At 63.6% G+C, this 11029-nt stretch overlaps 2 protein-coding genes across 3 annotated transcripts in view; one reads left to right on the forward strand and one right to left on the reverse strand.

Annotated features, from left to right (window-relative positions):
• NGEF (neuronal guanine nucleotide exchange factor) overlaps positions 1 to 2682 on the forward strand; it is a 95370-nt gene extending 92688 nt beyond the window's left edge. For both annotated transcript variants that reach the window (XM_045559612.1, XM_045559613.1), the window contains 2 exons: positions 252 to 356; positions 1716 to 2682. In XM_045559612.1, the coding sequence (XP_045415568.1) occupies positions 252 to 356; positions 1716 to 1906 (296 nt within the window). In that variant the 3' untranslated portion in view covers positions 1907 to 2682. The remainder of the gene's footprint in view (positions 1 to 251; positions 357 to 1715) is intronic.
• A 1913-nt stretch (positions 2683 to 4595) lies between these two features.
• SNORC (secondary ossification center associated regulator of chondrocyte maturation) lies at positions 4596 to 10672 on the reverse strand. Its single transcript, XM_045559615.1, has 3 exons — positions 10516 to 10672; positions 4829 to 5011; positions 4596 to 4746 (listed from the first exon to the last, which is right to left on the reverse strand). The coding sequence occupies exons 1-3, from the start codon at positions 10586 to 10588 to the stop codon at positions 4637 to 4639; spliced, it is 366 nt and encodes a 121-aa protein (XP_045415571.1). The 5' UTR covers positions 10589 to 10672; the 3' UTR covers positions 4596 to 4636.
• Between the last annotated feature and the right edge of the window lie 357 nt (positions 10673 to 11029).

Consider the following 11029-nt stretch of genomic DNA (forward strand, 5'->3'; position numbering starts at 1 on the left):
GCCGCCTCACAGCCTGCTAATGCCTTTATCTGTGCGGTTTTTTTCCCCCAGAACTATTTTAATGTTTTCTTTGGAAACAAACCGTCCTCTCCCTCGAATGAACCTTTTTCAGTAGCTGTGGGAGTTCATTTTCCTATTTTAGACAGGGCCCAGCCCCGCGCTGGCAGCGCCGACCCGACTGGGCTTGCCGGGGTGCGGACAGGGCGGGTGATGCGGTGGTGAGGACATGCCACATCCCTCTGCCCCATCAGACTGCCCCCAGGTCCAGTGTGTGCACCCGTACGTGGCCCAGCAGCCGGACGAGCTGACGCTGGACCTCGCTGACATCCTCAACATCCTGGAAAAGACTGAGGACGGTGAGGCTTGGCAACCGCTGCCCCCGTGGTCCCCCGGGGGACTCTGCCCTGAGCCTTGCCCTGCCTTAGGGACGAGGATGGGGGGGAGGTCTAGCCCTGTGTGGAGAGGCAGCCGCCACAGCTGGCTGATGGGCAGGTAGAACCCAGCGCCCGCCACGTCTCTGCCGCCCCAGACGCTCTGCCGCCCGCCTTCCCTCAGACCCGGAGGAAGGACTTTTCCCAGTGCCGCTGTTTCCCCCCAGCGCTGCGAGGTTGCGTCTCTGCCCCTTCACGGTGGGCCCAGCCCAAGTGGGTGGGGCCGTGTCCCCTTCCCCTCAGACTGCCCTGGTCTTGGTTCCCATCACAGCAGGAGGGAGGAGGACCAGGCACGTTCTAAACTTGACCCCAGACCCCGCACCTGCAGCAAGCTCCCAGGCAAGCCCATGACCACCAGGCTTGGAGCCTACGTGGGCCCAGAAGCCCCCCCAGCCCCCACCCACCCCTGCTGGTGGCATCAGTACCAAATGAAGCTCGCTCCCAGCCCCTGCAGAATTTAATTTCCCTTTTAAAATCCTATCCCCTGCTCCTACATGAATCGCTCCTGATCAAAATCCCTGAGATGTGCAGAAGCTTCTCCTTCTCACTTCCTCCCGCTCCGAGGTCCTGGCCGGAAGGCTCAGGCAGTGCTCTGCGGGGGAGGCCATCTCCAGACAGTCCCTCTCCTGGGCAGCTCTCCTGCCCTCCCCCACAGGCTGCCAACAGCCTGACACCGTCCCAAACGGGACCAGCAGAGGGCACACCCCAGGCCTCTCAGACCCCAGGCCCTGAGCAAAGACGTGGTGACCTCTGGGGGAGGGAAGAGAGAGCCAGGCCACTTGGTGAGTCTTGGCGTCAGCCAGTTCAGCTGACCACGCTGGCCCGGAGAGGCTGAGACTCTGCGAGGAGCTGCACAACAAGAGGGTGACGGTGCAGTCCAGGCTGGATAACCATGGTCAGCTGCCACCCCCCGGCCCTCGAATGCCTCTGCCTTTGCAGGGTGGCCCTTGGTGTCCCCTGGGCTCCTCTGGGGCAGCCTAGAATTGCTGAGGATCCGGGAATGGTTTCCACAGTTAGTGTGGGGGGTGGGGGGGCCGGAGCCGCATGGCACAGAGGGCATGGGGTCCTGTGCACATGCCCACGGGCCTCCCCCAGCCCCAGCTTATGGGGTAATCGAATCTGAGCATCCCCGGCAGGGTGTGCAGAGCAGCTACACCTGTGGGAAAAGCTGGCTGGACCCCTGAGTGTCCCCACACAGACGGGAGCCCTGGCCGGGAGGGAGCCCGTGTCCGACCCGGGCAGCCTCTGCAGGAGCGCCTGACCCTCCGCCCCCTCCCTGCGCAGGGTGGATCTTTGGTGAGCGTCTGCATGACCAGGAGAGAGGCTGGTTCCCCAGCTCCATGACTGAGGAGATCTTGAACCCCAAGATCCGGTCCCAGAACCTCAAGGAATGTTTCCGCGTCCACAAGATGGATGACCCTCAGCGCAGCCAGAACAAGGACCGCAGGAAGCTGGGCAGCCGAAATCGGCAATGACCCCTGCCAGGGGCGCCACCTGGCCCGGGCTGTGGGCAGGCGGGGGCGGGGCCTGGCAAGCGACCCCAGTGGACGGCGGAGGACTCGGGGGAAGGACAGGTCAGTGCCTCCCCAGGCAGTGGGATGGGGCTCGGGGGGCCAGCCCTCCTCCTGCCCATGCCGTGAGTGCTCGTGTGTCTCGGCCCCTCGCTCGCAAGCTGGACGAAGGCTGCCGCGTCTCCTGATGTGTGTGCACACGAGAACAAAGTGTATTTTAGGCAGTGTTACCCCACCTCTCTCCTCTCTTAGAGGAGGTGGAAGGGAGTGGGCAGGGACTGGGAGAGGCCCCAGACCCAAGGTGTCCCTAGTGGGGGGCAGGCAGACGGTGAGGCTTGTCCTGATCCCCTGCACGCGTCCTCCTCTACCTTGGAAGCTGTCAGCATCTACCAGGCGCACAGAGGGGCCGCCCTCTCCTGAAGGAGCTTGACGAGTGGCCCTTGGTCTCCGATTCACAGCACCGAGAGCCCAGCCACCTCTGTCCACCCCTCCCGTGCCTCGGCCGGCCTCTGGCTGCACGGCCAGGCCCTGCTCCACGGCAGGCCCCCAGAGCTTGGCTGAGGGCCCATGCCACCTCGGGCTCCCCAATGGGCTGGACATAACTTGTGTCTTCTGGCCCCTGAAGGAGCCTAGGTGTTTTAAGGAATGACTTGGTCACTGCATCTTACATTGGTTATGGTTCTGAGAAGAGCAAATATCACTTTTGGCTGCATTAAAAGAAGCATCATGTATAAAATAAAGGAGATGAAGGTGTACTCTTTATTGCCCTGGTGCACACAGGGAGGTGTTTGGTTCTCGGCAGGGAGTCAAGGCCAGTGCAGGAGGCATATCCCAAAGGAAGGGGCCCAGGGTTGGGCCTCACAATGGGAGTGGACTCCAGCCTCCACCTCTGGAAGGATTCCAGAAACAGAAGGGACTGTTTGAGGGAGTTGGGGACGCCCTTCTGCTGCGGAGGAAGTGAACACAGATTTGGAAGACCACACAGGCACTGAGGAGTCAGTGGGCAGTGGTCCAACAGGGGATCTGACCACAGGCGTGGGGCTGGGATGCTGGCATTACGTCCCACCTCTGGTGGTAGCCAGTTACCCAGAGGCTGCAGCTCCTCCCGGGCCCAGGTGGCCCTCCCAGCCAGCCCCACCCTGGTTCTGTCCCAGAGTGTTGCGGGACACCGTGTGCCTGGGACACTCTCTGCCAGGACACGCTTTCCCCCACACCAGAACAGGCCTTGCTTTAGATCCAGTGGGACTTCGTAGCATCTTCCCACAGGCCACAGCACAGCTCCTGGTGTTCTGAGACTGCAGACCCTTTGGGCGTCGATGAGTCCCTGGAAGGATGGGGACACCTGCCCCGCTGGTTCAGCTGTGGAGGGCGGCCCCTGGTCCCAGTGAGGGACTCATGCCCTTGGGGCCTCTCTGCCGCGCCCTGGGGGGAGTACCTGCACCTGGGTCCCCCAGGAGTGGGGGAAGACGGGGCCCATTTCTAATCCTGTGGGATGGAGGTTGTGACAAGGAGTGGGGGTGGCCACTGGCCTGGCCCTTGCTCTGTAAGGTGGGAACCAGCCTACTGAGTTGGGGTATCTGCTCTCAGGAAGGCTTTGCCTACTCAAGGTTAATGCGAAAAGAAATAAGCAGTTTATGAAAATTGGTCAGTTTTATAACACTCCTTTATAAGCAGAACCTTTCAACCCATGATGTCTTTGGGGGGCTCTGGAGTGGAAAGCTGTTGGCAGAGCCCCCACCCACCTGTGGAGTAGAGGAGACTGGTCATGGCAGGAAAGGTGCCCGGGGAGCTCGGGGAAAGGAGAGGTCAAGAGCTGCCAGAGCTCTGGTTTAAAAAAATGGAAGAGGAGGAAGGGCTTCCCCGCGCCGCCCCGCATTCCCCGCTCACAGGGCTCAGGGGCATTAAACCCTCCCCTCGGGGTCTGGGGGTTGCCGGCTTTCTAACAGCCCCCCTCGGGGTCTCTGCTCCAGAGGCCCCGGGGTGGGACAGGGGACGGAGTCCGGCTTCCCCGCTGCGTCCAGGGCAGGTCAGCCACAAGTTTTAATCTCAAATTGTCAGTTATGCTTGGGGTGGGGTGTGGCGGGGCGGGTCCCACCCCTCGCTGGGCCCGCACCCGACGTGGGTGAGCTGAGCTTGTCAGGCGTTTGGTTCTTTCCCTCAGTGAGGGGCCGTCGGCGCGGGGGGCGGGGGGTGCCGGCCGGGGACAGCGCCCGCGTCACCCCGCCCCCGTCCCGCGCCTGGGCAGAGGGGTCCCCGCGGGCCCTGACGCCTGGTTCCGAGCTCGCAGACTAGCCCGGGCTGCCCCCCTCGGTCAGAAGACGCCCGGGTCCCCCAAATAACCCGGCCTCGGGCTGGGAGCCCTGACGACCCCGCTCTCTCGGCCCTCGGGCGCGCTCGGCCCCCGCGGGGCGGGCAGAGGAGGCGCCGGGAGAAGGGCCGCCCGTGGCCGTGGCCGTGGCCGTGGCCCTGCTAAGAGTGCGGGCCGCGCACAGCTCCGGCCCCGGGCAGCCCAGCGCGCGCTCCCGCGGGAACGGGGCCGTGGCGCACGGGACCCGCGCTCCCGTGCACATCCCGCGCGCGCGCGCCCCGGCACGCCTGACTCGGCGCGCTCCCGCTCTCGCGCACGCGCGGACACACGCTCGCGGGAAGTGCAGCTGAGTCGCGCCGCGGCCGGGCGCGGCCCCTTTATTCGCTTCAGGAGGCAGAAAACTTTCTCAGCGCGACGACCACGAGCGCCAGCACCACGCACGTGGCCAGGAGGGCGGCGATCACGATGGCCGCGATGGCGCCGGGCCCCAGCGAGCCTGCGGGGGACGGAGGACGCGTCAGCCGGGCCCAGCGCGGCGGCCCTTCCCGCCTCCCTCCGCCCGCCCGCCCGCCGCGTACCGCCGCCCCGGTCCAGCCGCTCCCGCGCCGTGCTGTCCTCGGGGCCCGGCGCCGCGGTGGAGGCCGGGGGGCCGGTGTCCGGGGGCGCCTGGCCGGGGCTGGTGCTCTCCACGGGGCCTTCTCCCGACGGCAGCTCGGCCGGCTCGTTCCACAGTGTGGGCACGGGCTCCTGCGGACCCTCGGCTGCAAAGCCAAGGAGAGGCGGTGGGGCCCAGGCGACAGGGCACAGGGACGTCATTCCCCCCAGGTTAACCAAGTCGGTGGGAGAACACCAACAGTCTGTTGCCCCAGAGCCCCTACTGGGGGCAGGCTGCCCCCGGCCCATGTGAGGACAGCGGGTAAAGGGACCAACAGGCCTCCGAAGAAGGCCGTCCACTGGGCAGGCAGCAGAGGCAGGGGACATGGGCCCAAACCCCAAGACCTTGAGCAGGGGCTGTGCCTCTCCCATCTGAACTGTAGGGTTGTGAGGGCCTAAGCGAGGTGACATTTGTGAGGGACCCCTGCCACCACAGGGTGGACACAGGTCAGCCTTCACCCTGGGGAAGAGGCTAGGACCCACGAGTGGAAAGAAGAGGCCCTGGGTCCCCAGGGGCACAGGCAGCCCTGCTTCTCCTCGGGCCCTCCCCAGCAAAGTGTGCAGCCCACAGGACATGGGGGCCAGCCCCGGGGGCTCTGTGTCCTGAGACACAGGAGCCAGCACATGGCTGCCTCCTGAAGGATAGGGCAGAGGGGTGGACAGCGGTGTCTGTGGTCAGTAAGGGAGGCCCCCCCACAAGCCAGGGCTCAGTCAGCACTTGAGGCCCTGCACAGCCTTTTCTGCAAGAGCCCTTTTTGGGCCACTTGGGAGTTAGCAGGGTTTGGGGTACCCAGGGACCCCAGAAAGCAGGAATTGCAGGATGAGAGGCCTACATGGCAGCCCTGCCCTGTGCCCCCACCAGCCAGCCAAGGACAGTTGTGCACCCCCACCCCCACCCCCACCCCACGGCGTCTGGCCTCCACTAACAGCACCACCAACCCCGGCCCCCCCCCACCCCGTCCTTCCCAGCTGACCAGACACGAGGCCCCAGAAACCCAGTAAAGCTCGAGGCCAGGACAGAGGCAGGCTCTGGGCCTCTCCAGCCTGACCATCTGCTGGAATAGCAGGGTCGGGGCCCGCTGCGATCCAGGGACACTCATCCTCCGGCAGGTCCTTAGAATGGGCTTAGGGGGTGTCACAACACACCGTCTCATTGCCTCCGGCTACTCTGTGGTGTGGGAACTGTTTTTATCCCTGTTTTAGAGACAAGAAAGCCAAGCCTCAGGTCAAGCTAAGGTGGGCCTGGTGGGAAGTGCTGGTGGGGTCTGGAGCCCCTGGACAGTACGGGGTGGGCTTCCCAAGACACGTCCAGGGAAGTTTCGGTTCTGTTAACGCAGAATGCTGGTAATTAGTAAATCGAGGTGAAGGGTCTACTGGAGTCCATTAGATTATTTTTGCAACATTTCTGTGAATTTAAAATCTTTTCACAATAAAATTTTACCTGGTCCCTGGCTCCCCAGGCCCTGCCCCTGCAGCCTCTCCCAGGCCCGGGCAGGTCAGTTCTCAGGCTCAGCTTGCAGGCAGGGACCATGGTCACCTTCCCCAGGGATTGCCCAAGCCTGGAACCCCTTTTCAGAAAAGACCCCTGGAGACTAGGCATGGTGGCTCACGCCTGTAATCCCAGCAAAGGAAGCTTGCTTGAGGCCAGGAGTTTGAGACCTACCTGGGCAGCAGAGTGAGACCCTGTCTCTACAAAAAAAAATTAAAAATGAGCCAGGTGTCATGGCAGGACCTGTAGTCCCAGCTACTAGGTAGGCTGAGGTGGGAGGATCACTGGGGCCCAGGAGTTGGAGGTTACAGTGAGCTGTGATTATACCACTGCCCTCCAGCCTGGCGGACAGAGTGAGAACTTGTCCCTAGAAAATAAATAAACAAATAAATAAAGACAAGACCCCTGGCAAGGAGGCCCCTCAAAGGTGGAAGACCTATTGGTGCCAAGTTAGGGGGGGCTGCCATGCCAGCCTCCCACCAACCTCGAAGACCACCCTTCACAAGGGGAAGTGATCCAGCCAGGCCAGGGGTGGCAGGGGTCTGCAGCCTCCTGGAGGCTGGGCAGAGAAGAGGCCTAAGTGTGCCCACTGCTTGGCACCCCCGAGCTCTGGGGCTCACAGGCTACTTGTCTCCCAGAGACATGGACAAACTGCCACCCTGGTTGCTCACTGCATACCCAAGACAGACTGACAGGCAGGCACCTCCCTGTCCCACCACTGCCGGCATCTGGCCAGGGAGGCCGCCATATGGCTCCTGGGTTCCAGGCCCAGCCAACCTGGGTGGCATCTGTGGGAATCAGCCCTGAGCTCAGGAGGGGGAGTGACAGGCCCCCAGGCGAGCAGCCCCCCTTGAGGGGAGAGGCCCCCTGAGCAGGCAGGTGGGAGCCCCAGCCCCCGCCTCTCCCTGCTGCTCCTCACAGAAGCCCTGACCACCCCCGCAACACCTGTCCAGGCCGCCTTCCCCTTGCCCCCTCCTGCCCGGCCAGTCCCGGAAGGTTGAGGGGCTGGACCCATTGGCTTCCAAAGCAGGAGGGCTGGGTCCTGTCCTAGCTCCATCACACACTCTCCCTGGGACCCCAGCAGACTGGCCTTACCCCGCTGGACTCCACCTTCTTGACCCGTGGAACAGGGTTCAGACCCTGCCTCCCAAGCATCTCGCACAAAGAGGTAACTGCCATCATCATCACCACCTCCCGCTGCAGCCTCCGCCCTCGGGACCCCCCGCCTGGGGGGCATGTCTGGACACAGCAAGCTGCTCTGCGTGCTCCGTGCCTGCTGCCGCTGGCCAGTCACAGGAGACCCTTGGAGGCTGGGCCAGGGCTCATCTGCAGCCAGGCCCCAGGGGACAGCAAACTCTCTGCAAACCCAAGCTGGTGCCACAGTGGCAGACATATGACCAGAACCACGGCCTGGATGTGGCCACCGACCCCCCAGCCAAGGAGGCGCAGCTACCGGGCAGGGCTGAGGCGTGTTCTTACCCCATCTGCATCTCTGCACATGCTAAGCCTGCCACAGTGAGAAGGGGAGACAAGGCTTAGGGCAGTGACCCACCGTCCCCACAGATCCATTCCCCCTGGGAGGCCAGGACAGAAGCAGTTGTCAGCCAGTCTGCCGGCAGCAGGACCCATCCCGGGAGGGGTGAAGGCACAGAGGACAGACCAGTGGGCAGGTCAGGCGAGCAGTGACGGGCCGGGGCGACGGAGAGTGCGGGTGGAGAAGGGGTGGGCCACGCAGGCCCCTGAGGAGGTGCCACCGGCCTTGGCCATGAGGAGGCCTGACTGCATGGACCAGGTGAGCGACGTGGTGCAGCTGCACACTCTGGGGCCACCAGGGGAAGGGGCCTGGGCACCTCGTGCTCTCCCCTGTCCCCACTGTCCCCAGCCGCCTTGTCTTTTGGTAAATAAGTTTGTTCAACGCTCAGTCTGACCGCAGGGCCCCGAGGCTAGGCGCCCTTGCTCACAGACGGCCTTTGTGCGGCCATGAAGGGCCTTTTCATCCCTGCCCTGGCCTCCTGCCCGCTCAACCCGGCCTGCTCCCCACCTCAGTAGCTGCGGCCACAGCCCCCCAGTGGGCCGGGCAGCAGGCCGGGCCTGGGCCTCTGCCCACGGGCCACTCCTCCTGTCCTGTGTCCTGTCCACGAGCAGAGGGCCTTGCACGCTTGCTCAGAGCTCCTAGTCCAGGGGCGGGGTATCGAGGGCCTCCCAAACACCCTCCCCCCAGAACAGCAAGAAGAACAACCAGAACCCCAGAGACTGCGGGTGGGGTTGGCGTGCCCTGGCGCCACGCCTCGGCGCCTGCTTGCTCTCGGTGGGACGTGTGGAGGGAAGAGGAGGTGAGGCCAGGTGAGGTCCTGGCTGTTCCCAAAGCATCCTGTGGCGACAAAGCCCACCCACCCGCGTTGTGTACGTACAGTCTGACCCAGGGCCCCTGGCCAGTGGCCTGGGATGGGTGAGTTGGCTGTGCAGGAACAGAAACCTGGCAGCAGCCACCAGGCAGCCACAGGGCCCAGGGCAGGCAGGAGCCAGTGCCTTGGCCTCCAGTCTCCGGGACGGCCTGGCGGTTTCACTGGGTGGAGGCGGCTGCGAGGATCACAGCCCCAAGACTCAGGCGATGGGAGACACCACCTTCCACTTTAGACCACTGCTCCAATTCCTGGGGGCACCTCTCCCACCAAAAGGGCGGCCGGGCACCTTCCCAGCCTGCAAGAGGAGGCAGTTCTGCCCAAGACCACCCTGCCTCAGTGGTGGGGCTGGGCTACTGAAGATGCGTTCCCCTAACGTTTGCCCTGTGCCAACTGCATGCCTGGCCCATCCTGAAAGCTCTGCATGTCTGCACTCAGGCCTCACAGTGCCCCGTGAGGAGGGCAGAGCATGGCGGGCGTTGCCATCTGACAGATGAGAGAAGGCACAGAGAGGTTAAGAAACAGCCAGAGCCCTGCGCGGTGGCTCCCGCCTGCAATCCCAGCACTGTGGGAGGCCAAGCCAGGAGATGGCTCGAGGCCAGGAGTTCGAGACCAGCCTGGGCAACATAGCGAGACCCCCGTCTCTACTAAACAAAACAAAAAAAGCCAGCCAGGTGGGGACTGAGGCAGAAGCAAACCCAAGCCACAGGCTTCTTCCTGGGCCATCTAGGGAGAGGCCCGCCGGCCCAGGGCTCCTCACCAGCACCCAGGCCTTCCCGGTTTGTGGCGGGTGGGGGTGGGGGGGGTGCCACCCGAGGAGGGGTCCCAACCTGGGAGGGGGTCCCACCAGGCCTCACATCTCTCAGAAGCTCTCCCCAGGCCACACTCTCAAGACTGAGGTCCAGTTCCGTCCCTCACACACCCACAGACACTCCGCAAGGCCCAGGCTGCGGGGGCCTAGAAGCAGTCTCCCGGGACACGGGCCGGCTGCGCTTTGGCCTCACTCCTCGCCACCGAGAGCGCTTTCCTCCGGGAGCAAAGACCACCTGTGCCGCGTCTGTGCCTTTTCTCTCTCAGGCTTCCACGCCAGCCTGGGCCAGTCCCTCCCAACACAGGGCCCTCGGGGCCAGCTGGAGGCCTCCCTCCTGTTGGCCCCCGTACCCGGCCATTTTAACCTCCATGCGGAGCCTAAGTCCAGCGTCTGCACCGCTTCGTGGAGAGATCTTGGGCCCTGTGCTCTCTCTCTGAAATTTTTCCCGAGATGGGGACAGTACCTGGGTCTTCATTCTCCAAGGACATTGCAGAAAACCAGTAGGGAGGGTTTGAAAAGTGACTAGCAAAGGCTCCGTGTTCTTCCACGCAGGGGCCTGGGCCCTGTACCTGGTGTCCCTCCTGCCCCCCAGATCTGGGAGCCTTTGGGTTTTAGAGCGTTAGCGTAATTCCCACGTCCCCTACCAGCTAGACATCCCTGGTCCTGTTCCCCAAGTTGTCCTCGTACTTTAGAGGCTGTCGCCCCTCTGGCTGACGGTTCCTGAGACATCCATCCTGCACGGCAGCTGCTGGCCGGTCTCACAGGAACTCCTCGCAGCATTACCCCAAACAGCCACCCCATCTCCTGCGAGGGGCTTCCGCCCCAGTGGACATTGGAGAATCCAGCCCCAAGGTAGTTCCTGACCCTGGGAGGCTGGTGGTAGCAGAGCTGAGGGCCCGGGCCCCTTACCTGTGAGCACCGTGGGGGCTAGGACCCCGGAGGTGAGCAGCAGCGCCATGTGCAGGGCCAGACAGGATGCCATCCTGGCCGGGAGTGAGCGCAGCCAGCGGGCGGGACGCACAGAGGGCTGAGTGGTTGACTTCAGGGCAGCGGGAGAGAGGCATCAAAAGTCTGGGAAGGGTTTTCATCAATGCAAAGTCTGTCCTCCTGGGACACCGTGCCCACCCCCCCACGCACGCGCAAACACATGCTACACACACACACACACACACACACACACACACACACACACACACACAGAGCAGAGGTTTACAGAACAGACCTGCTTTCCTGAACTTGGGAGCAGCCCCACCCTCGGAGAGGGAAAGAGGAAATTGCTCGCTCTCTCTCTCTCTCTCTGTCTCTCTGTCTCTCTCTCTCTGTCTCTCTCTCTCTCACACACACACACACACACACACACACACACACACACACACACACACACACACACACACACCCCTACCTCCCACACATACCCCTAGAC

The sequence above is a fragment of the Lemur catta genome, chromosome 8, assembly GCF_020740605.2.
Source record: "Lemur catta isolate mLemCat1 chromosome 8, mLemCat1.pri, whole genome shotgun sequence".
NCBI lineage: Eukaryota > Metazoa > Chordata > Mammalia > Primates > Lemuridae > Lemur > Lemur catta.

What these genes read in the sequence shown, in the direction of transcription:
- SNORC (XM_045559615.1), bottom strand. Translation starts at nt 10,588, where the DNA reads ATGGCATCCTGTCTGGCCCTGCACATGGCGCTGCTGCTCACCTCCGGG. An exon ending in AGCCCCCACGGTGCTCACAG is followed by an intron (nt 5,012 to 10,515) that starts GTAAGGGGCCCG and finishes TTGGCTTTGCAG; the next exon opens with CCGAGGGTCCGCAGGAGCCC. An exon ending in GCGGCTGGACCGGGGCGGCG is followed by an intron (nt 4,747 to 4,828) that starts GTACGCGGCGGG and finishes CGTCCCCCGCAG; the next exon opens with GCTCGCTGGGGCCCGGCGCC.